This window comes from Rhododendron vialii, chromosome 4a, assembly GCF_030253575.1.
Source record: "Rhododendron vialii isolate Sample 1 chromosome 4a, ASM3025357v1".
Lineage (NCBI taxonomy): Eukaryota > Viridiplantae > Streptophyta > Magnoliopsida > Ericales > Ericaceae > Rhododendron > Rhododendron vialii.
In genome coordinates, this window is record NC_080560.1 from 12,925,097 (window position 1) to 12,950,978 (window position 25,882).

The following is a 25,882-nucleotide window of genomic DNA, read 5'->3' on the forward strand; positions in this document are numbered from 1 at the left end:
TTTCATCGGTGTGCTCATGATCCGTTAAATCTTGGTAATCTTTTTCAAAGATTTATTAAAAAAAATTTGCTTATAAAAAAAAAAAAGCGTACAGGAAAAATGCTCTAAACAGGGAGGGGAAAGGGATCGCTAAAACCCGAAAATACAAACAATTAAGCACTAATCCACAATCTGCTAGGATCGAATCCGCACTTAACCTATAGTAAAATAACCACAAGCAAATCAGCTGAATCTCGAGCTAGCCAGTAAAGCAATGACAGCAATTCCACTTGATGGAATTAAATCACTATCACAGCTGAATCCACAGAAGCCGACTAGTGGACATTGCGAAACATTACTATCTCCCCATAAAACACGACCAACTGAGAAAAAAACAGCTGAAAGTAGAACATACACCCGGAAAGCGAGTCACACCAAACTAGCAGACTAAATCCGCTCCTGAATATTGGATTGGCAATGCCAGAGTTGATTTGTATGATGTTCAATGGAGGATTTATTGTTTCCCAGTTCTCTGTTTTGGCTCTAAACAAATATGAACGAGTCTGTGTATTTCAATTTTCCCTTGTTTTGGGACTGAAGAATAAACATGTCTAAATACAAGGGCGAAGTGACATTGAAAATTGAGTGAAGTCAAGTGACTCAAGTGTGAGTTCCTCAAAGGATAAAAGTTACTCTTAAGCATAACATGCTCCGAGTATAACATGCTAATCTTTTCAAAAGAGTTCACATCGACGGAAAGGTTTGGCACCTCGATGTCGGCTCTTCGCCATCTGGAGCTGTACAGTGTTCCAAGGGTTGGGTTGTTCGCCAATTGTATTCAAGTGGCTCAGGTCTGTGTGAAGGAACTATATATGTATCTATCGATATAGAACTTCACAAATTGAACTCTGTTTGACCAACTTATTCAATCTTTATTACCAATTATAGGTATCACCAAAATCTAAATTTGCAATGAACCTTAGATAGCCAAATCAATTACATTTAATAACAGACACAACTTCTTCCACTTGGAGAAACAAAAGAGGGACCGCAAGCTCCCTTGCCATTGTATTGTTGATAGCAGTCTTGAACACATTTTGGGAGGTTGCAGTTCTTGTTGTCCAAAACTAGGCTACATCCTTTTTCTTCACCTTTAGCCACCATCACCATAACTGCAGACAGTTTCAATTCAACTTAGTTATCATTAATTCAAAGAAACACATATTCCAAACACATAAATGGACATAACTTTCATACGCGCATGTGGGACCCGCAATATATATATATATATATATATATATATATATATATATATATATATATATATATATATATTCCTGTTATTGAAGTATGATTCGTATCTTTATAAGCGCGTCAAGGTAACAAGCAAGGGGAAAAATCTGTTCATTTTATCCTTTTACCAACATCAAAGGAGATTTCACACCTTCAATTTGTTGGTCATACAGTCATACTTATCATGCATAAGCACAGGCGGCCTTATATACCCAATATGTAAGGCTCGGCCAGAGGCTTCAGCGCCTAATCTTATGCAATTTGATATATCAATTAATAAGTTTGACTATGATTGGGAAGTAATTGATTTTGTTATGAAATTAAAATTTCAAATTTGAATTTACTAAAAATTAGATCACTAGGTTATTGATACCTAATCGAGATGATTTTTTGCAGAGATACTTTATTCTTTATTTAATACATTATGAACGACTCAGATTATATTCTAGAGGCGTGTGAGATATACCTCCGTTAATATGGATGGAAAACATGACGGTAGGGGGTCTATCCACACATTTTTAAAACCACAAGTAGGTTATGTGGTCAATTTTGAACCATGAGGGGGGTATCCGCACATGACGATAACCATAGGGGGGCAAAGTGGACTTTGCCTAACATATAATGGTAGTTTGATATAAATTGGCATCAAAGAATGAAGATTTCAATTTATTTTCCTACTGTGTTGTTCGAATCATTCACATTAGTAGCTAAAATATACTTCTAAGTTCTAACCCTTTTGGATTTTCCTACCGTGTTGTTCGAATTAGTAGCTAAAATATACTTCTAAGTTCTAAGATTTTTGGATTCCATAAAGGATGTGCTTGGTCATGGATCTGGATATGTTTGTCATGGGATGTTTTCTTGGAACAATTTGTATTTGAGTTGAGTTTCCCCTCTTTGGTAACAATTTTATATTTGAGTTTGACACATTTTTTTGTGTAATTATTTATATTGCACAATTACTCGACTCCTTTGTTGGCTTTTTGTTTCAATCTTTACAGAGAAGTTGACTATTTTTGTTATTCAAATTTGTCTTTTGGCTTGGTAGATATTTTCATTTTAATTTGTCTGTGCTTATAACGGCGTCAGGGTGTGTGCGTCCCTTTTTTTTTTAAATTTTTTAATAAAGGATAAAGGCCATGAAATCTTTAAAGAAATAGACACAAGACTTTCTACTCATATCGAATCGTTCTCTCTCACTCATGTGTATCCCAAATTTGAGATAGAATTTAGAAATCGAAAAAATCTTCGTTGAAGCTGTACCGAGCTGAGCGTACAAAAAGAAAAAACTGCACTCGAAAAGCAGAACAAAATCATCCGTAAGCATGAGCTTGTATTGTAAAAACACCATACACCACATGACCAACTTGTTCTTTCCACTGAGCATGATTGCATTTGTAAGTTTCATCACGTCAATTAACACTTGAAAATTGATCCAGAAATCAGATTAAACTTGTAAGATATGGGAAAATCATTACAAGAAATCAACTTTCAAAATGAGAAGGCAAGCTGTGATCACATATAAAGACATACTCAAGGCCATAACCTCCTATTCCGCTCGGATTACAGAGGCTTTCAATTCGCCCTTGTCCAGTGGCATCTGTCAATCTTTGCTAATTCGTTGGGATGCTCTTCATGCAGGGAATGTTAAACTTAATACTGACGGTTGTTGATACGACTTCAATGGAGTAAAGGGGTTTGGTGGAGTGTTCAGAGATTGTGATGCCCACTGGGTGATTGGATACTACGGTACTTTGAACTGTGGGTCAAGTTTAGAAGGAGAGATCTGGGCAATTAATAGGGGTTTAACCATTATCCTGGAGGAAGGAATGCTCAACGTGAAGATTGAATCCGACTCTAAAATAGCTCTGAGATGGATCAACAAAGGCCCTCCAGAAGGACACCTTAACCGAGCTATCATTGAAGATTCAAGAATCCTTCTCAGTCGAACAGGTCTGGAACTGAAGCACATTTACCATGAAGCTAACCAGACTGCTGGCCACTTGGTGCAGAACAAGCGGAGGAACTCATCCTCACTGCAAATATCCTTAGCCCCTGCAAGACCCTTCGTGCGCGATGATGGAATGGGCGTTGCCCACCTTAGGTTTTAGTCGGTTTAGGCTCCTGTTGGTCTTATTTTGAACTACTATATGCTCTTGTTCTGTTTTTTTCCTGTTGTTGTTCTGAGTTGGGACAAGGCATTCCTTCAGACACTCCCAAATCCGTAGTCCCTTTCTTTAATGGGTAGAACTTAGAAGCCTCAGAATCTCATATTTTCGTTGTTTCTTCTATCAACTGTCATCAATTTGGTTCGGGATGCCCGTTATTGATATGCGTGATCAGTTTTTTTTTTTGACAAGACGCGATCAGTTTAATATCACAGATTCACATGGTTTATTTTTGTTGATGCGCATTCTTTTGCACTCATATCAATGCCATCTAGTAGATGTGGCAAATTGGCGGATTTGGGCGGGTTAAAATGGGTCGTGGCCTCATGGGCTGAATATGGGCGGATTGAATACGGGTCAAAAGTAGACGGTTTGAAATGGGCCGGGTCGAATATGGGTCAAGCAATACCCAAACCCAATCTGTTTTCCCGTTTTTTTCCCCCTTTTTTGTTCTCCCCATTTTCCCCCCTCCCTAGTATGACTGCCACCGGATCATAGATGAACATACTTTTGCACCAACAACATACGTTTGCCAATTAGTTTTTTCCCCAAAATATGGCTGCTTTTGTTTCCGGTTCCAACTCTTTCTTCGGCTACCTTCCGGACCTAATTTTTTTTTTTTTTTGCCAAAATGGTAGGAGTTGTAATATCAAAAAGAACCAAATACATTAATGACGTTGGATATCGTCCCAAAGGGAGTAAATAACCAAACAAAGAGGCCTAGATACCCAAGATCACTACTAGATCCTCGCACCAGGATTTGTCATCAAGTCGGCCATGACTGATCTCCAAACAGAGAGAGCAACAAACCCTCAACTACAGCAAAGACCACCACAAGATCCAACACCAGAAACCTTACCCAGAAACTCCCATAAATGGAGAGAAATCAAACCAACAAAAATCCCAAACCAAATCAACATAACCTAAAAACAACCGAACCAAAAAAGAAATAGGAAAATAAAAATCCGGCTGAGAACTCTGTTGTCGGCTTATCCGCCGAATAAGCAAAGCCAAACCATTTTTCTTCTTCAAATCTGCACTAGATCGGCCCCAATAAGCACCAGACAGAGGGGGGGCGGTGGTGGTGGTGGGGTGGGGTGGGAGGGCGGAGATGGAGGCGGATGGAGGTGGAGAGTGGATGGGGGATGCGCAAGTAGAGCACGAGGAGGCTAGGAAGTGAAAAAGAGGGAGGGAGGAGGGGAGGTGAAGGTGAGAAGTGGCGGCCACCTCCGCCCCACCCTAGAAGGAGGAAAAGTTTGGAGAGAGAGGCTCTCAAAGTAGAGAGAGAGAGAGAGAGAGAGAGAGAGTTTGAAAATAATTAAAATATTTCCGGACCTAATTACTTTCAGCTATTTTTCACCTTTTGTATACACAAGAAAAATTAATAATGGGGTTAAGGCTCCGTTTGTTTCGATGTAAAATATTTTTTTAGAAATCAAATTTTAAACTTTTATTTTCCGATATCTGAATGGCACATGAAAAATATCTTTCGAAACAATAGTTTTCCGTCGTTTGGTTGTCAAAATACTTTTCAACACAAAGGTTATGTACTAACCTGTTATTTTAAGTTATATATAGAACCTCCCAACCATTTTAAAACCTCCCAACACTTAAAAAAAAAAAAAAAAAAAAACCCATCCTATAAAAGTTCTTAAAGAATAACCCAACAAATAATACACAAATTAATTTGGATTCTGTGGATAAAAGCTCATCAAAAAATAACCCAATCCTCCAATTGTTCATCGTTACTATCTAAATCAGTTTAGTAACGATACATGTTCATCTATGAGCAACTCCTTCTGGCAAAAACTTATCGGCACACCATTTTGTCCCCCGCGGCTGATTAGATTTTGATTTGGGAGGGGCACAAGATAGAGAGTGTTTTGACACCAATCGGGACGCTGTTAACTTTGAGATGACAATTTTCAGAGGATTTTCTATTGCATTTAGTTTTTTAAAAAATTTAAAAGTACTATCCGTTTAGTGCACTTTGTCGCAAGGGGGAAACTGAGAAATCAGTTTTAGAAAATTAAAGTCCTTGTGTCATTGGCAAAAGAAAAGGGGGTGATTATTCGCAGTCTCGTATTTTCTCCCTTAGCCCATTACATTTCGGTAAATAGTTGTTGAAAATCATACATAACATTTCGGTAAATAGCTGTTGAAAACAATATTATATTTCGGTAACTACATGTTGAAAATATGTTCAACCTTCAGTAAACAATTGCCGAACATACATTTTCGGTAAATAACTATTGAGAAAAATATTATATTTTGGTAATTGTATGATGAAAATGTATCTCAATTTCGGTAACTAACTGTCGAGTATAATTGAAAATTTTTAACGGACTAAGAGAGAAAATATGGGGCCACGAATAGTCGGCCCGAAAGAAAAACCTTCACTCTTCTGTCACAGAAATGTTTTTCTAATTGCAGTAGAAAATATAAATACTACTAGGACGCAGTTAGAAAGGGATGGGATAAATTAAATAAAAGTTTTTTTTTTTCCATGGAAAACGAAATATGGAGTAATTATTTAAGCTAGATTGATAAAGAAAACCATGTAGAAATGCGTAAATAGATGTGCATCGAAACGGCACCTTCAGAAAAATTTACTCCTATTAAAGAAAGAAGGTAAACTGAACTCTCCCAAACTCGGTTTGGAAATTTTGAAATTAAATTTTTGCAGAATTACCAAGGTTGACCGTCAAGACATTCGTTTCGCCCATGGCTTGGCCAAGGAGGCAAAATTAGCGTCTTCTTTCTCAGCAGCCGCCAGAGGCACACTGTTTTGGATTGACGCTCTTTATGTTTATGTTTGTAGCTTATGTCGTTTGTTGTATTTTGTTTCAGTTATGGACTCAAAGTATTTGTACTCTTTCATATCATCAATGCATTTCTTGCTCTTTCACTAAAAAAATAAATAAATAAATACTTCATCGACGACAGGTTACGTGTTTTAGGAACGTATAAAGAATGAATGAATTTTTTAAATTGGACCCATTAGAGCAACTTTATCAGTTGAGGTAAAAAGCTATTTTACCTAAGCAAAACCTTCAAATGAGCATTACACCAGATTAGGTAAAGGCTTAGGTAAAATCCATCTATGAACACTGCTTAGGTAAATATACCTAAGCACTATTCACCATGTGTATATTATTTTATTAACTGTTCTCTCTCCCCCCCCCCCCCCCCCCCCCCCCTCTCTTCCCAGAAAATAAAAGTAATAATATTTTAATAGAGAATAGGTTAAATAGATAGTATTAGTGTAGTGTTGAGAGAGATGTGTGTAGATAAAATGAAAAAAGTGCACTGTTTACTAGCATTTTTACCTAACAATTGATAAATTTGCTCTTACCAACCTATCTAAACCCATGCAAAATACGACAAGATCCCCTAATAAATTTATTTTGCCAATAAAAAAAAACCCATTATACAATATGGGTGGATTAAGTTGGATTATAAGTGGACGGATTAAGACGAGTTCAAAAATGTGGGTTGAGATGGCCTCGTCTACTTTTTAGGTACGGGAATGGGTACATTCTGGGTTCTTTTGGGTCAATTCGTAATGATTTTAAAACTTTAGGGGTTCCAGAGTAAAAACTCTGTAATTTGGCAATGACATAAGTTTGGGAGAGTTCAAATATCTCTCTCGCTCTCTCTCGGGTACCCTGTGCAAAAAAAAACTCTCTCTCTCTCTCTCTCTCTCTCTCTCTCTCTCTCCGGTGGCTTTATGTACTCTATATTTCAAATCTATAAATGCGTGGATACTGATTTGGTCGTTCTATCCATCTAAAATTAGTTTTTTAGCCATTATTTCTGTCGATGATGGACTCGAGATAGGCCCGTTGTTTTCAGAATAAGGTTGCTGGGATCAGAGAGCATCCATCATCAATCCAGAATGGTAGAGATCCGTGGCTACTCCGTCTGATCCCGTTCTCCATTAAAAAAGGTTAGCTTTTGATAAATCGTCTTTCCGGCGATGATTTGTGCCCCTTGTTTTCTGATAGCTAGTACAATATTCTTATTTTTTTGAGAAAAAAAAAATCAATTATGTTCTAAATCTGAATTGCTGGGTTCAGTCCTTAGTTCTCGGATCTTTGTGTTACTGTTTAGCCATGTAGCCCTTACGATTTTTCTCTGCTCGTTTCTCTTGTACATTATCTTACTAGCAATAATCTAATCTCTTTTCGATTCACGGGATCTGAAAAGTCTAGGGCTGTCCAAGAAAAATCGAGAACCGTGAAATCGGACCGAACCGATCCGTGACTTTTGAATTGGATCCGTGGATTGATGGTTCGGACACGGATTTGAAAATTGGAAAACCGTGAGATACGGTTCGGTCCACGGATTTTCATTATAAAACCGTGGATAAACCGAATTGGACCGTGAAATATTTAAAAATAACAAATAAAAAATATATGTGTGTGTAATATTTAGTAAATAATTATAAGTTTTACCAATTGATTTTATTTTTTTCAGCAATTTTATCTTGATGTGATACTATTTGTTTGTTTTGTGAAACTAATTGGCTGGTTTTTGTTACGTTTTATGGAATGTAATAAGTAGATAATGCTTGGACAATACTTGACTAGAATTGGCATGTCGTGTTGGTGAAGTCATGTGGTTGTTGCCTAGCTGTATCTAATCTTGTATCTAATCTGGAACTCTGGATAATACTTGTGTGCTTTACTTCATTTGGTTGCTACCTTGCTGGATGTAATGGCAGATTGTAATGCTTATCTTTCTGGTGGCAAGAATTTGGTTTCTTTTTGTTAGATTTGCAATTTAGTGTTTATGGAATGTAATCCGTGGATAAAACCGGAACCGAACCGTGACTTACAGATTGGATTGGAACCGAACCGTGGGACTTTTGATCTGGACACGGATTGTATTTTCTAAAAACCGTGACTCGCGGATTAGGATTGAATTCATAGTAATCTGGTCCAATCCGGACCGCGGACAGCCCTACTAAAAACTATGTGCAAAGACACAAACGTATAACTGTATAACTACAGAAAGACAGGCTAATAGATTGTAAAAAATACAGGAGATGTGATTTTCGATAATAAAATTTAACAGCAAGTCAATGTATTTTGATTTTGGAAACCAATTTTTGAGTAAAAGAAAGTGTTTGAAATATTTTTTTGGTTTGGGAAGGGATGTTATCGTAGATGAATTTCAAATTCAATTTGGTAAAGTACGGAGAGATTGTTGGAGTCATATTAGCATAAATTAAAACAACTTTGGTCGCTAAGCATAAAATTAAGTGAACTAATTTTAGCACAAACCTTTCAAGTGAACAACCCTGTTTTTACCATTCATATAACATTTTAAAATTCCCCTTTGTATTCATCAATTTTTGATGCACTCTTTACGAATGAAGGGGTAGTTAGGTAAATTAGATGCTTTAAGGACAAAAAAGGTGAGTCGCGTGATTAAATACAAGAGCATTAAAACTATTTTGCAAGAATAGAAGGTAAAAATGTTAGCTTTTGATAAATAGTCTTTCTGGCGATGATTTAGAATATGTGCCCCTTGTTTTCTGATAGCTACAATATTTAAAATTCAATTATGTTCTAAATCTGAATTGCTGGGTTCAGTCCTTACTTCTCGGAATTTTGTATTAGTTGGTTACCCTAAACCCTAGCAATAATCTATTTTCGATTCAGTACTGGATCTGAAAACTATGTGCAGTGACACAAACGTGTAACTACGGAAAGACAGGCAAATAGATTGTAAAAACTCTGGAAAAAGTGATTTTCAATAAATAAAATTTAGGGAGGGATGTTATCACAGATGAATTTCAAATTCAATTCGGTAAAGTACGGAGATATTGTTGGAGTATATTATAAATTAATTAAAACAACTTTGGACAATAAGCATAAAATTAAGTGAACTAATTTTAGCACAGACCTTTAAGTGAACAACCCTGTTTTTACCATTCATATAACATTTTAGAATTCCCCTTTGTATTCATCAATTTTTGATACACTCTTTAGAAATGGAGAGGTAATTAGGTAAATTAGATACTTTAAGGAAAAAAAAGGTGAGTCACGTGATCAAATACCAAATCATTATCTATTTTGCAAGAATAGAAGGTAAAATTATGGATTTGGTACCAGGAGTAGGTAGCTAATAAAGGTGTGACATTGAGAAGCATACCATACGTAGTAGATAAGTTATGGAAGATAATCTTATTTGAAGGAATTTGGTTCATGACCATAATAGGAAGAGACAGAGAGAAAGAAGATCAAAATGAAACTAAAATCATATGGAAATGGACAGTTCGAGGAAGGAGATGGGAGTAAAATGGGAAAGGGTTAAGTGGGTTTTTGTATGATTTTATTGATTGTTTAAGGAAAAAAGAGATATTCCCAAGTAGGATAAACATGCTCACTGCTCAGTATATAGTGTAGATTCGGATCCCTGCGGTACTCCTATTATGTAGCTAGGTGCCCTCTTGAAAAGCTGAATGTTAGAATTTGAGGGGTTCGGGCCGTTCGGCTCCATTTTTCTTCATCTTCTGTTGATTTAGTATGGTTTTTTTTTTGGAATGACAGTATGGAAACCCTTTGGCCTGTTAGCTTAGCGATAACCTATGCTTAGAAATTCTAGACTTACGGAGATTGAGGTTGTTCATTTGTTACAAGAACCTGATGATCATGCTACCTTTTTCTTTGTTTTAGGTAATCCATTTGTTCTCTCTATCTTTTTTCGATTAGCATTAAGGAAAGAAGATTATCAGTTGAAATGTCCGGTTCCTTTCTCTATTAAAAAAACTTTTGACCAGTTTAGTTTACTTACTCGAACCAAACAAACCTATGAGCACAGCAATTATGTTAAGTTCTTCCTAATGTGTAAGGTATTTGTAAGTTTTTCTGTATTATCAATTTGCTATCGAGCCCTTATGAAACTTGTTTTTGGTTTTTTTTCATTAGCTATTCATTTGTTCTCTACCTGGACATTGCCAAACCAAGCTCCCCTACTTGAAGTTTGTTCTTGGAATTTGAAACCGAATGCTATGAGGCTGAAGAAGTGCACCCGTGGAATTTCCTCCAGCAATACTGGTGAAATGGTGAATGATGTCAACTTGCCTCCTGAGATAGTGATTGACATTCTGACAAGACTTCCAGCGAAGGTGGTAGGCCAGTGCAAGTGCATCTGTAAGCATTGGCGCGCTCTGATTGAGGACCCTACGTTTGCCGAATTGCACCATAATCGCGCCAAGTGTAGACCAGACGGTTGCTACCTGGTAATCTCTTTAAGCCCCGCCATCACCTTTGATAAGATAGATTTTTTCTCAGTCGGTTACGAAGGTGGATCTGCTCAACACTTGTTCACTTTTCCGACCCAAGAGAAAGGTTGGTATCATATTAAACAATCTGTCAATGGCTTAATATGTGGGTACCTTATGAAGCCAAGAACTATTTTCATAGTGAATCCTACCACCAAAGAAGTTTTTACCCTTCCCCAATCAAGTATGCCAAGAGGTGATTCCCTCTTTTTTACTCACCCAAGGTTTTCGTTTGGATTTGACCCTTCCACTAAACAATACAAAGTGTTCAACGTATCCCCTAACCTACATCCGAGTGCGAATACGGAGTTTGCTGAGTACTCTTATTACCAGTATGAAATTTTCACTTTGGGTACACATTCATGGAGAAAAATTGACGTTGTCCCCCCGTCCCCTCACTTTCCGTTTGGTTTTGGGGGCATTTGTGTGAATGGAGTTATATACTGGAGAAGTACATCTACGAAACCTTCTTCCACTATTGATAAGGAGGTCATAGTGGCATTTGACCTCAAAGAGGAGAGATTTCGGGTGATTCCATTGCCTGATGGACCCTCAGCCAAGCCTTGTCTGCGAGAACTTGGAGGCCATTTGGCTGCTTGTGAGGATTTCCCAGAAGATGTACCGGAGGAGCTTTGGATACTAGAGGACTATGAGAACTGGGTTTGGGTCAAAGTCATCATCACACCGCCGTGTAATTTTGTTTTTGCGGACTATTTTCATACGAATGGTGCAATTCAGACCGGTGAGATCCTTTTACATAGCCCAACCACGGCCCTATGTTCGTCTCCCAGCTTGTTTGATATCTGCTATTATGACCGGAAGAATAGTAGTATGAGAAGGATTGATGTCACCGGGCTTCCTCTTTCAGAGGTCATGGGTCCACCACGTAATGGTCTACTTGGAAAAATAAGGGTCTCTGATTGTGTGGAGAATCTGTTATCCTTGAGGGGAATTTAAAAGTTTAATCCTTTTTGCGTTGTAATATTTTCTCTATGTTATACTTGTTATTGCATTTCATTCTTGTGAGACTTCTCTGTGAAGTTGTCTGCCTAGGGGTGGGTGTGTATTGATTCACGTTAGATTGTGGATTTTTCCAATGAGAAATTTATGGGCATTGGATTATTGGATTTAGGCAGAAGTCACAGAACGTATGATGGAATTTATGGGCATTCTATGGCATTGTTGATTCAGTCTTCATATCAAATTATAACCCGGTCCGTTGTTGGAGTACATAGGATTTTTGCAGTTAACTAGCAGTTCAATCGATTGCAAGAAGACTATTTAGATGTTTTTTAAAATTTCTTGTTCTCGTGAATTTTCAATGTCTTGGAAAACGGTAATGCAATGCAAGATCCACTTGTAAAAGCAATGTTCCTTGTTATAGCCGCTCATTTTCTTTAAAATGGTTTGTTAGTGTCTTTGTAAAAATCAACTTTTTAAATATCTAAGACATTTACGAATCATCCAACTATGTTTCAGAAGCTTTAGAATTCAAGCTTGAAGTATGAAACAGAGCTGGATGTTTCGTAAAGTCCTCTACCGATTTCTAAAAAAGTTAAAGGAATTAGATAGAGGCCAACTATAGGTACCTGACTTTTCATGCTAGACATATTTTTCTTTTTTCTTTTTTTTTTTTGTGTGTGTAGTTGTAATGTTGTATGTGTTTTTTTTTTTTGGGTGTGTCTGATCTCAAAAAGAGCTACGAGGCCCTTGACGATGGCACAAGTGACTATTATGGCTCTAATGTGAAGGCGAATACTTTCGTTCAATTTTGAAGGCAAATATTTTATAAGTATTTTATTTCCCATTTTATGAAATAGGTTATTCTTTCACAATACATCACTTTTAATTAGAAAAATAAGTATTTATTATTCAAATAAGTAAGTACTTATTTGAAAAATAAAAATTTATTTTAATTAGCGAAACGAGACCTAAATGAGCTACATTTATGGGGCTTTAAAATCTTGGTTAGCCCACATCCTTTCAGCCCAACGAAATTCTGGATTAATAAAATACTTGACAGGTTACTAATATGTTATGGCAACTGGACGCTTTTGCGGAATTTTAATAAAATCTTGAATTAATAGGCGTTGTAGCAGCGAATCAGAGTTAAAGTAGCAAGCCAAACCCCAAAAATATCCACACCTCTCTCTCTCTCTCTCTCTCTCTCTCTCTCTCTAAGTTAAAGTAGCAAGCCAAACCCCAAAAATATCCCTTCATCAGCCTCGCTTGTAGCTCTTTACTTTAACCAGATTTCTACAATGCTACAGTGCCTCGTGCAAAATCCAGAGCAACTGTTCATTTGCTACTTAGTATTTTAATAGTTTTTATTTCACTGTTCATGCTTATTTTAATGTTCACAGTTATTTTAATATTTTCATTGCACTGTGCACACTATTCTTAATATTAAAAAATATGGTAGAGAGTGAGAGTAAAGAGTCTGATGCTGTGTAATTGTGAAAAACTGAATAGCTAAAGTAGAAAATTGATTTTTAAGGATTAATTTTGTCCAAAATCAGCTGAGGCTGATGCGGATGCTCTTATAGAAACAAGGGTCTCAATCATGCACCCCATGCCATGTATCACCCTAACTACCGAAGCAAAGTCATGTGCCTCAGCAGTTCAGCTTGACTCTCTCCCCACTCCCACCTCTTATGGATGCAATGATGCATCATTCAGGTACCATGTGACAACTTCATTTTTCTCTTTTAATTGCGTAGAGTATCTGGGCCAGTTCACGCATGTATCGATTAATTTTTGGGTGACCGATTTTACAGAATAGCGGAACCCGATAAAAGCGATGGCAAAGTACTGTAGAGCATGGATAGACAGACATATATGGGTGGGGAGGCCTCCCCATCTCCAGGCCCCACCCTTACTAGAATCACCTTATATGTAGTATAAAATACACATGAAATATCGGCACCCAAACTTCAAAAAATTCAATAAAAAAAGTGGCTATATAATGAAAACAATTAACTTCAATTTAAGTGTATATGTATGTTTTGTCATGTGTATGAATAAAAAGTAGCCATATGTTTTTTGCCGGACTAGCCTTCGGGTGCTTCTAGCCTCTTATGCTTTCATATCTTTAATAGGTACAACGTGAATGTGTGATGTTTAAAAGTATTGAAACACCACGTGGTGGAGCCTCACGAATATTATTTTTTTGTGTCGTAAGAGTACCCACTAATTTTTCCTCAATCATAACTCATAAGCGTCCGACGTCAACTCACTGGTTAACATTTTTCAGTACCAGATTCTATTATCTTTGTCTGATTTCAATTTCCTTTTATCCTGTTTGACTGATTTATTTATTACCCGAAATTTAAAACTAACAATTACAGGAAAATCCGACTTTCTATATTTCAAAATCAAAATGGAAATCGCAATCGCAATCGTCTTGTCAAAAAGGATAATCCACGAGACAATAACATTTTTTTCTTATTGTAAATTGTTGAACCAACTAGGGCTAGCCTAACTTTTTTTTGTCACCCGTGTACACTCTCCACGGAGAGGTCAAGGGGTCAAATATTGGCTGAAGGCAATAATTGATTATTAGTCGTCCTATGTATGAGTGTTCCAATGTTCTCATGGGGCTTTTCGTTAAAGTGTTATGTACAATATTGGGTTTGATTTAGTTAGTATGGACTCACATGAATGATATAGTGTCACATTGTTGTAAATTTTTAGGAAATTGATTTTAGCACTTCAAAAATTGATAGAATGGCTCCAAAACGATGTCGTTTTATGGATCAATACAGTTCAGTTTTAGAGCCCCTCCATCAATTTTTGAAGTGCCAAAATCACAATCCAAATCTTATTATGCTTTGTTTGGTTTGTGATTTAAATAGTGTCTTTGAAAAATAAGTGAAGAGAGAAATGAGAGTAATGATTGAAGAGAGAGATAAAAAGTGGAGAGAGATAGAGTAAGAATATAGAGTAATGATTGAAAAGTTAGAGAGAGAAATGAAAGTAATGATTGAGTTGAGAAATATTTTTTGAATAGAGTTGTGAATGAACAAGGCATAAATGTAATTCTCCTACTGCTTGAACAAAGAAAAAAAATCGCAATTCAAAGCTGGAGTGCATAGCGCAATCCGTGTAATTTCGGTGCCTTTCGAAAAATCTCAAACATTAATTGTCGAGATAAACGATCGAAAATGCAACTTAAAGCTTTGGCAGTACCTAAAACAGTTTAAAAAAAAAAACTTAAAAGCTTTTGCAAACAAGTTTTACTATTGACTTCAATTCACTGGTGTGTCATTTTTGTTTTTGGTTTTTTTTTTTTTTTTTTTTGGGTTTTTTCCTTCAACAAATTCAAAACACAGACAAAGCACAATTTCTTGGATTATGCCTTCAGAACTGTAAAGTGAACGAATGGGGAATGCTGCTATCACTGAGATTGTCCAGTATACGGAAAAGAGGAGAGGAGAAAGGACTAGGCTCTGTTTGGATACAGAAGGAAAAGAATCCAAAATCTGTTTACTCTTTTCACGAGAATCATTTGGGAGGCAGAGAGAGAAGGGTCGCCCACTTTATTGATTTCTAATTGCTTGGATTATTCGTTTTTTTGGAGGTAGCGTAAGAAATTTCACTAATGGAGAAAAATGCAATTGTACGACTGCCGTAAGATAGAGGGTGCCGGTGGCGGGCAAAGATCAAAATACGAAGGCCTAAGAAACAGAGCACTGGTCCACTAAACAAAAATTTATGCTATCGCCAGTAGATATGAGAGCATCGATGACAAGCGAAGGCCAACAAAAGACTTAAGGATCAGAGACAATGTTCGTTTTGGAATTTGAGATTCTCTCTCTATGTACGGTTCTCAATAAATTTTTTCTCAATTATTACTCTTATTTTTTTATCAATCTTTCTTCACTTATTACTTAAAATTTTGAAATCAAAATCCCAAAATGCACTTGATAGAGAAAGATTATTCAGTTGAATATCTTCCCACCTCGATAACAGCAATTGACATCTCCTCGTCCTCAGTCCTCGTCCCACTGAATGATTGACTAGTGTGTTTGCAGCCACGCACCAAAATGCGGTGGCCAGCTACCGCACGCCGTGTGAGGACCATATTTTGTATACATATTTCTCTCTCTACATATGCATACATATTTTGTGTGTTTGTTTTTGTGGTGATGGTGATCTGTTCTTCTCTTTCGTTGTCTCTATTAGCAGATAGAGAGAGAGAGAGAGAGAGAGATAGCCATTGGGGAGGGGATGAGGAGGGGTGTTTTGGTCAAAAACCAGACGTGTACACCCGGATTAGTTATTGCTACCTTGGAGGGTAGCAATAATTTATGGTTGTTTTCGGTGTATTAGTGAAGCAGATGATTAGTTAATACAAGAAAAAAAAAAAAAGGGATGCCAAATGGTGTAAAATCAATCTCATCAACGCTCATCCGGGCATCTTGTGTAATACACCCATCATATACATCATCCAATCGAGCCCTTAACTTACTATCCGTTAGAGCACTTTGTCGCAAGGGGTTTAGAAAATTGAAGTCCTTGTGTCATTGGCAAAAGAAAAACCTTTACTCTTCTATCACAGAAATGTTTTTCTAATTGCAGTAGAAAATATAAATACTACTAGGATGCAGTTAGAGAGGGATAGGGTAAATTAAATAAAAGTTTTTTTTTTTTCCATGGAAAACGAAATATGGAGTAATTATTTAAAGCTAGATTGATAAAGAAAACCGCGTAGAAATGCGTAATAGATGTGCATCGAAACTAACACCTTCAGAAAAATTTACTCCTACGGAGTATTAAAGAAAGGGAACGACTATTCGCAGTCCCGTATTTTCTCCCTTAACCCACTACATTTCGGAAAATAGTTGTTGAAAATCATACATAACATTTCGGTAAATAGCTGTGGAAAACAAGATTATATTTCGGTAACTACATGTCGAAAATATGTTCAACTTTCGGTAAACAACTGCCGAACATAAATTTTCGGTAAATAGTTGTTGAAAAAAATATTACATTTCGGTAATTATATGCTGAAAATATATCTCAATTTCAGTAACTAACTGTCAAGTATAATTGAAAATTTTTAATGGGTTAAGGGAGAAAATATGGGATTACGAATAGTCGCCCCTAAAGAAAGAAGGTAAACTGAACTCGATTACTACTGTACTAGGTAGCAATACTTCGGCGGCGGCGGGTTATGTGTTTTGAAAACCTATAAAGAATGGATAGGTTTTTTAAGTTGGGCCCATTAACAACCCATCTAAACCCATGCACAATATGACAAGATCCCCTAATAAATTTATTTTGCCAATAATAAAAAAAACCAGTTATACAATATGAACGGATTAGATTGGGTTACAAGTGGACGGATTAAGACGGGTTCAAAAATGTGGATTGAGATGGCCTCCTCAGCCTTTTAGGTACGGGAATGGATACATTCTGGGTTCTTTTGGGTCAATTCGTAATGATTTTACTTTTAGGGGTTCCAGAGTAAAAACTCTGTAATTTGGCATTGATATAAATTTGGGAGAGTTCAAATACGGGGTACCCTGTGGGAAAAAAAAAACAAAACCCTCCCTCTCTCTCTCCTGGTGACCAAAAGTACAAATCGGAGGCTGGAGAGGTCGACGGTAAAAACGTCTCTCTCTCTCTCTCTCTCTCTCTCTCTCTCTCTCTCTCTCTCTCTCTCTGCGGTGGCTTTATGTACTCTAGATTTCAGATCTATAAATGCGTGGATACTGATTTGATCGTTCTATCCATCTAAGATTAGTTTTTTAGCCATTATTTCTGTCGATGATGGACTCGAGATAGGTCCGTTGTTTTCAGAAGAAGGTTGCTGGGATCAGAGAGCATCCATCAATCCAGAATGGTAGAGAGCCGTGGCTACTGCGTCTGATCCCTTTCTCTATTAAAAAAGGTTAGCTTTTGATTAATCGTCTTTCCGGCGATGATTTGTGCCCCTTGTTTTCTGATAGCTAGTACAATATTCTTATTTTTTGGAGAAAAAAAAATCATTTATGTTCTAAATCTGAACTGCTGGGTTCAGTCGTTACTTCTCGGATCTTTGTATTACTGTTTAGCCATGTAGCCCTTACGATTTCTATCTGTTCGTCTCTCTCTTGTACATTATCTTACTAGCAATAATCTAATCTCTTTTCGATTCACGGGATCTGAAAAGTCAAGGACTGTCCAAGAAAAATCGAGAATTGTGAAACCATACCGAACCGATCCGTGGATTGATGGTCCGGACACGGATTTGAAAATTGAAAAACCGTGAGATTCGGTTCGGTCCACGGATTTTCATTATGAAATCGTGGATAAACTGAACCGAACCGTGAAATATTTAAAAATAAAAAATATGTGTGTAATATTCAGTAAATAATTATAAGTTTTACCAATTGATTTTATTTTTTTCAGCAATTTTATCTTGATGTGATACTATTTGTTTGTTTTGTGAAACTAATTGGCTAGTTTTTGTTAGGTTTTATGGAATGTAATAACTAGATAATGCTTGGACAATACTTGACTAGAATTTGCATGTTGTGTTGAAGTCATGTGGCTGTTGCCTTGCTGTATCTTGTATCTAATCTGGAACTCTGGATAATACTTGTGTGCTTTACTTTATTTGGTTGCTACCTTGCTGGATGTAATGGCAAATTGTAAAGCTTGTTTTTTTGTTGGCAAGAATTTGGTTTCTTTTTGTTAGATTTGCAATTTAGTGTTTATGGAATGTAATCTGTGGATAAAACTGGAACCGAACCGTGACTCACGGATTGGATTGGATTGGAACCGAACCGTGGGACTTTTGGTCCGGACACGGATTGTATTTTCTAAAAACCGTGACTCGCGGATTAGGATTGGATTCATAGCAATCCGGTCCAATCCAGACCACGGACAGCCCTACTGAAAACTATGTGCAGAGACACAAACGTATAACTACAGAAAGAGAGGCAAATAGATTGTAAAAAATACGGGAAATGTGATTTTCGATAATAAAATTTAACAGCAAGTCAATGTATTTTGATTTTGGAAACCAATTTTTGAGTAAAAAAAAGTGTTCGAAATAGTTTTTTGGTTTGGGAAGGGATGTTATCATAGATGAATTTCAAATTCAATTTGGTAAAGTACGGAGAGGTTACTGGAGTAATATTAGCATGAATTAAAACAACTTTGGTCGCTAAGCATAAAATTAAGTGAACTAATATTAGCACAAACCTTTCAAGTGAACAACCCTGTTTTTACCAGTCATATAACATTTTAAAATTCCCCTTTGTATTAATCAATTTTTGATGCACTCTTTACAAATGAAGGGGTAATTAGGTAAATTAGATACTTTAAGTTTAAGGACAAAAAAGGTGAGTCGCGTGATTAAATACAAGAGCATTAAATATATTTGCAAGAATAGAAGGTAAAAAGGTTAGCTTTTGATAAATAGTCTTTCCGGCAATGATTTGGAATATGTGCCCCTTGTTTTCTGATAGCTACAATATTTAAAATTCAATTATGTTCTATATATGAATTGCTGGGTTCAGTCCTTCTCGGAATTTTGTATTAGTTGGTTACCCTAAACCCTAGCAATAATCTCTTTTCGATTCAGTACTGGATCTGAAAACCATGTGCGGCGACACAAACGTGTAACTACAGAAAGACAGACAAATAGATTGTAAAAACTTTGGAAAAAGTGGTTTTCTATAAATAAAATTTAGGGAGGGATGTTATCACAGATGAATTTCAAAAATTCAATTCTGTAAAGTACGGAGATATTGTTGGAGTATATTATAAATTAATTAAAACAACTTTGGACAAGAAGCATAAAATTAAGTGAACTAATTTTAGCACAGACCTTTTAAGTGAACAACCTTGTTTTTACCATTCATATAACATTTTAGAATTCCCCTTTGTATTCATCAATTTTTGATACACTCTTTACCAATGGAAGGGTAATTAGGTAAATTAGATACTTTAAGGACAAAAAAGGTGAGTCGTGTGATCAAATACAAAATCATTATCTATTTTGCAAGAATAGAAGGTAAAATTATGGATTTGGTACCAGGAGTAGGGAGCTAATAAAGGTGTGACATTGAGAAGCATACCATATGTAGTAGATAAGTTATGGAAGATAATTAATCTTATTTGAAGGAATTTGGTTCATGACCATAATAGGAAGAAACAAAGAGAGAAAGAAGATCAAAATGAAACTAAAATCATATGGAAATGGACAGTTCGAGGAAGGAGATGGGAGTAAAATGGGAAAGGGGTGATGTAAAGGGTTAAGGAAAAAAAGAGATATTCTCAAGGAGGATAAACATGCTCACTGCTCAGTATATAGTGTAGATTCGGATCCCTGCGGTACTCCTATTATAAGATAATCATTGGAACAAACTCTAATTGATCACTTGAAATTTAGGGTTTTTCAGAATACAAAACCAGCTAAGTGCCCTCTTGAAAAGCTGAATCTTAGATTTTGAGGGGTTCGGGCGGTTTGGCTCCATTTTTCTTCATCTTCCGTTGATTTAGTATGGTGTTTTTTTTTTTTTGGAATGACAGTATGGAAACCCTTTGGCCTGTTAGCTTAGCTATAACCTATGCTTAGAGATTCTAGACTTACGGAGATTGAGGTTGTTCATTTGTTACAAGAACCTGATGATCATGCTACCTTTTTCTTTGTTTTAGGTAATCCATTTGTTCTCTCTATCTTTTTTCGATTAGCATTAAGGAAAGAAGATTATCAGTTGAAATGTCCGGTTCCTTTCTCTATTAAAAAAACTTTTGACCAGTTTAGTTTACTTACTCGAACCAAACAAACCTATGAGCACACCAATTATTTTAACAGAAAAGCTATGTGCACAGCAGCTTATACACAGCAGCTGTGCACAGATGCCATTTTCTCCCGGCTCGGGTCGCACAAAGATGATCGGAGCGGCTCATTTTGTGCCTAAATTCTGTAGTGATTTTGGGTGTTTTGTTAACGCCTCTAACGATATCGAACGAAGCTCATTTTTTAAAGAGACCTTAAACGACATATTTAGAACAAAATGAGCCGCTCCGATCATCTTTGTGCGACCCGAGCCGGGAGAAAATGGCATCTGTGCACAGCTGCTGTGTATAAGCTGCTGTGCACATAGCACTGCTCAAATATTTTAAGTTCTTCCTAATGTGTAAGGTATTTGTAAGTTGTTCTGTATTATCAATTTGCTATCGAGCCCTTATGAAACTTGTTTTTGGTTTTTTTTCATTAGCTATTCATTTGTTCTCTACCTGGACATTGCCAAACCAAGCTCCCCTACTTGAAGTTTGTTCTTGGAATTTGAAACCGAATGTTATGAGGCTGAAGAAGTGCACCCGTGGAATTTCCTCCGGCAATACTGGTGAAATGGTGAATGATGTCAACTTGCCTCATGAGATAGTGATTGACATTCTGACAAGACTTCCAGCGAAGGTGGTAGGCCAGTGCAAGTGCATCTGTAAGCATTGGCGCGCTCTGATTGAGGACCCTACGTTTGCCGAATTGCACCATAATCGCGCCAAGTGTAGACCAGACAGTTGCTACCTGGTAATCTCTTTAAGCCCCGCCATCACCTTTGATAAGATAGATTTTTTCTCAGTCGGTTACGAAGGTGGATCTGCCCAACACTTGTTCACTTTCCCGACCCAAGAGAAAGGTTGGTATCATATTAAACAATCTGTCAATGGCTTAATATGTGGGTACCTTATAAAGCCAAGAACTATTTTCATAGTGAATCCTACCACCAAAGAAGTTGTTAACCTTCCCCAATCAAGTATGCCAAGAGGCGATTCCCTCTTTTTTACTCACCCAAGGTTTTCGTTTGGGTTTGACCCTTCCACTAAACAATACAAAGTGTTCAACGTATCCCCTAACCTACATCCGAGTGCGAATACGGAGTTTGCTGAGTACTCTTATTACCAGTATGAAATTTTCACTTTGGGTACACATTCATGGAGAACGATTGACGTTGTCCCCCCATCCCCTCACTTTCCGTTTGGTTTTGGGGGCATTTGTGTGAATGGAGTTATATACTGGAGAAGTACATCTACGAAACCTTCTTCCACTATTGATAAGGAGGTCATAGTGGCATTTGACCTCAAAGATGAGAGATTTCGGGTGATTCCATTGCCTGATGGACCCTCAGCCAAGCCCTGTCTGCGAGAACTTGGCAGCCATTTGGCTGCTTGTGAGGATTTCCCAGAAGATGTACCAGAGGAGCTTTGGATACTAGAGGACTATGAGAATTGGGTTTGGATCAAAGTCGTCATCACACCACCGCGTAATTTTGTTTTTGCGGACTATTTTCATATGAATGGTGCAATTCAGACCGGTGAGATCCTTCTACATAGCCCACCCACGGTCCTGTGTTTTTCTCCTAGCTTGTTTGATATTTGCTATTATGACCGGAAGAAGAGTAGTATGAGAAGGATTGATATCACCGGGCTTCCTCTCTCAGAGTTCATGGGTCCAGGACGTCATGGTCAACTCGGAAAAATAAGGGTCTCTGATTGTGTGGAAAATCTGTTTTCCTTGAGAGGAATTTAAAAGTTTAATCCTCTTCGCGTTGTAATATTTTCTCTATGTTAGCCTTGTTATTGCATTTCATTCTTGTGAGACTTCTGTGTGAAGTTGTCTGCCTAGGGGTGGGTGTGTATTGATTCACGTTAGATTGTGGATTTTTCCAATGAGAAATTTATGGGCATTGGATTATTGGATTTAGACAGAAGTCACAGAACGTATGATGGAATTTATGGGCATTGTATGGCATTGTTGATTGAGTCTTCGTATCAAATTATAACCCGGTCCGTTGCTGGAGTACATAGGATTTTTGCAGTCAACTAGCAGTTCAATCGATGGCAAGATGACTATTTGGATTTTTTAAATTTCTTGTTCTCGTGAATTTTCAATGTCTTGGAAAACGGTAATGCAATGCAAGATCCACTTGTAAAAGCAATGTTCCTTGTTATAGCATAATTAACTTTTGTTTTTAAGGTTTTAATAATCGTGTTTCTGTTCCACAAGATCCTAAATAAAGAGCATATATTTAATTATGAGAGTTCTAGAGATAAAAGTTAATTATGATCCTTTAAAATAATACGTTCAGAATAATAAGATCTTCGTACTTGTTCAAACGGATTAAAAATTTGAGCACTTAATTTTTTTAGAACGTTTATATATTAAAAAATATGGTTAAAAATTAACTGATCCAATTTTCAATCAGGTTGAACCACTGTAAAGATGTTTTTATTTTGATCATATTATTCTAAAGAGACATAATTAAATTTTATCTCTAAAACTCTTATAATCACGTTTCTGCTCCATAAGATTGCAAATAAATAACTTTAAATTTTTTTTTATTCAAAACGGCACAGTTTTGGGTGTAGGTAGGCGCTACTGTGCCTCATGGCACAGCAGAGCCCCCGAATCCATCCACAGTGGTCTAATCAAAAAAGGATAATCAAAAGTTGACACATCAACTTTTGATTATTCACTTAAGAGGTTGCTAAGTTTAACAATGTTAAGTTTCACAATGATCACTTTTAGTCCATAACCAAAATAAAGGTCCACTACAATTTCACTCTCTCTCCCCCTCCATTTTCCGTCATTCACTTCTCTCAATTTACATTTTCTTTGGGCAAAATATATCGATTCCCTCTCTTAATTTTGGGCAAAAATCGGCGACTTTCTTCCCTCCTATTATGAATTTTTTTTTAGGGGAAAAAATAGAAACGGAAAAAAATAGTAAAATACCTTAATCCAATGACGATGGGTTGAATTGTAGATGATCGAGAGATATGAGTTTCACTTTTTGAGGGAAATAAAGAGAAATAGTTTGTGGATGAAGTGAAGAAGATATAGAGTAGACGAAGAAAAGAAGAAGAAAATATCAGTTGAAACACGCGTGTATGCAAATTTTGGAACTAGTTTACTTATGTGGTGAGGGGTTTACAAATTTTGATTATTGAAAAAGGTTGCTAATTTTTGGTTATTCAAAACCCAAAATTTGATTATTTCTAAGGATGTTTCTAAGTTTGATTATACCACTGTGAGCCATCTTTTGCACTAATATTGTTAACTTTAAAAATAATTGGCTTTTGATTATACCATTGTAGATGTCTACTCTATATCTTCTTCACTTCACCCCCAAACTATTTCTCTTTATTTCCCTCAAAAAGTGAAGCTCGTATCTCTCGATCATCTACAATTCAACCCATCGTCACCGAATTAAGATATTTCACTATTTTTTTTTCGTTTCTATTTTTTCCCCTCAAAAATAATTCATAATAAGATGGAAGAAAGTAGCCGATTTTTGCCCAAAATTAAGAGAGAGAATCGATATATTTTGCCCAAAGAAAACGTAAATTGAGAGAAGTGAATGACGGAAAATGGAGGGGGAGAGAAAGAGTGAAATCGTAGTGGACCTTTATTTTGGTTATGGACTAAAAGTGATCATTGTGAAGCTCAATATTGTTAAATTTAGCAACCTTTTAAGTGAATAATCAAAAGCTAATGTGTCAACTTTTGGATATCCTTTTTTGATTAGACCACTGTGGATGGCCTTAGGATTTACCCCCAAAGGGATTGGCTAAGTGAAAATGAGAAAACAAATTAAGTGTTTGTCTTTCATGAGGTCGCACATTTAAATTCTATGGAGGTCAAATACTCCAAACATTGGGGCCACTGGAAAAGTTGTCCGGTCGTTAATTTCATGACCCAAAATAATCGATGTGTGCACAAACTAACCCAAATATCCGTTTGTTAAAAAAAAAAAATTAAATTGGATATAGAGTGATGAACCACTTCCCATGGGGGCACCCACCTTCTCTCGAGATAAGGTAACAAGGACAATGACAACATCCTAATGGAAACAAGGGTCTCAATCATGCACCCCATGCCGTGTGTCACCCTAACTACCGAAGCAAAGTCATGTGCCTCAGCAGTTCAGCTTGACTATCTCCCCACTCGCACCTCTTATGGATGCAATGATGCATCATTCAGGTACCATGTGACAACTTCTTTTTTTCTCTTTTAATCGCTCAGAGTATCTAGGTCAATTTACGAGTGTATCGATTAATTTTTGGGTGACCAATTTTACAAAATAACGGTGCCTGATAAAAGCGATGGCAAAGTGCTGTAGAGCATGAACAGACCGACATATATGGGTGGGGAGGCCGGGCCCCAACCTTGCTAGAATCACCTTATATGTAGTATAAAATACACATTAAACATTTGTTATGTACTATATCGGCACCCAAACTTCAAAAAACTCAATAAAAAAAGTGGCTATGTAATGAAAAACAATTATTCCTTCTGTCCCAAAAATGATGACAATTTTTGAAACTCGTGTCATTTTTCATCGTTTATATCTTTCAATCTATAATATTTTTTATGAGTTTAAAAACTTTGTATAATAGAACTAATCGAGAACTATCAAACAAGATCCATATTGCATATTTTTTGATATCCATATTGAAAGATATAAGTAATTGAAATTGCAACAGAAATCAAAAATTGACATCCAATTTGAGATGGAGAGAGTACTTCATTTTAAGTGCATATGCATGTTTTGTCATATGCCTTATTTTTTAAGAAGGCAATTTCAAGTTCAAAAATAATAGGTTAATTAAAATTTAAAAATATGCAATATGGATCTTATTTGAAAGATCTCGATAAGAACTTTTATACGGTGCAAAAAAAATTAAAAAATTATTTTTTATTTACACTATTTTTGAGTTTGAAAATGTGAAATAAGTACAGTACTTATTTTTTAAGAAGGTGTTCTGTAACGGAGCCTGAATAAAAAGTAGCTATATGTTTTTCGCCGGACTAACCTTCGGGTGCTTCTAGCCTCTTATGCTTCCATATCTATAATAGGTACCGCGTAAATGTGTGATGTTTAAGAATATTGAAACACCACGTGGTGGAGCCTCACGAATATCACTTTGCTGTGTCGTAAGAGCACCTGCTAATTTTTCCTCAATCATAACTCATAAGCGTCCGACGTCAACTCACCGGTTAACATTTTTCAATCACAGATTCTATTATCTTTGACTGATTTCAATTTCTTTTTATCCTGTTTGACTGATTTATTTATTACCCGAAATTTAAAACTAACAATTACAGGAAAATCCGACTTTCTATATTTCAAAATCCAAATGGAAA

The 25,882-nt window shown here is 36.5% G+C and overlaps 2 protein-coding genes across 2 annotated transcripts; both read left to right on the plus strand.

Annotated features, from left to right (window-relative positions):
* The first annotated feature begins 7,091 nt into the window (after nucleotides 1-7,091).
* Nucleotides 7,092-11,931, plus strand: LOC131324413 (putative F-box protein At1g32420). Its single transcript, XM_058356371.1, has 2 exons — nucleotides 7,092-7,389; nucleotides 10,379-11,931. The coding sequence occupies exon 2, from the start codon at nucleotides 10,462-10,464 to the stop codon at nucleotides 11,689-11,691; it is 1,230 nt and encodes a 409-aa protein (XP_058212354.1). The 5' UTR covers nucleotides 7,092-7,389; nucleotides 10,379-10,461; the 3' UTR covers nucleotides 11,692-11,931.
* A 5,346-nt stretch (nucleotides 11,932-17,277) lies between these two features.
* Nucleotides 17,278-22,438, plus strand: LOC131324414 (F-box protein At5g65850). Its single transcript, XM_058356372.1, has 3 exons — nucleotides 17,278-17,342; nucleotides 17,539-17,629; nucleotides 20,952-22,438. Exon 3 carries the CDS (start codon nucleotides 21,035-21,037, stop codon nucleotides 22,262-22,264), a length of 1,230 nt encoding a protein of 409 aa, XP_058212355.1. The 5' UTR covers nucleotides 17,278-17,342; nucleotides 17,539-17,629; nucleotides 20,952-21,034; the 3' UTR covers nucleotides 22,265-22,438.
* Nucleotides 22,439-25,882: the final 3,444 nt, after the last annotated feature.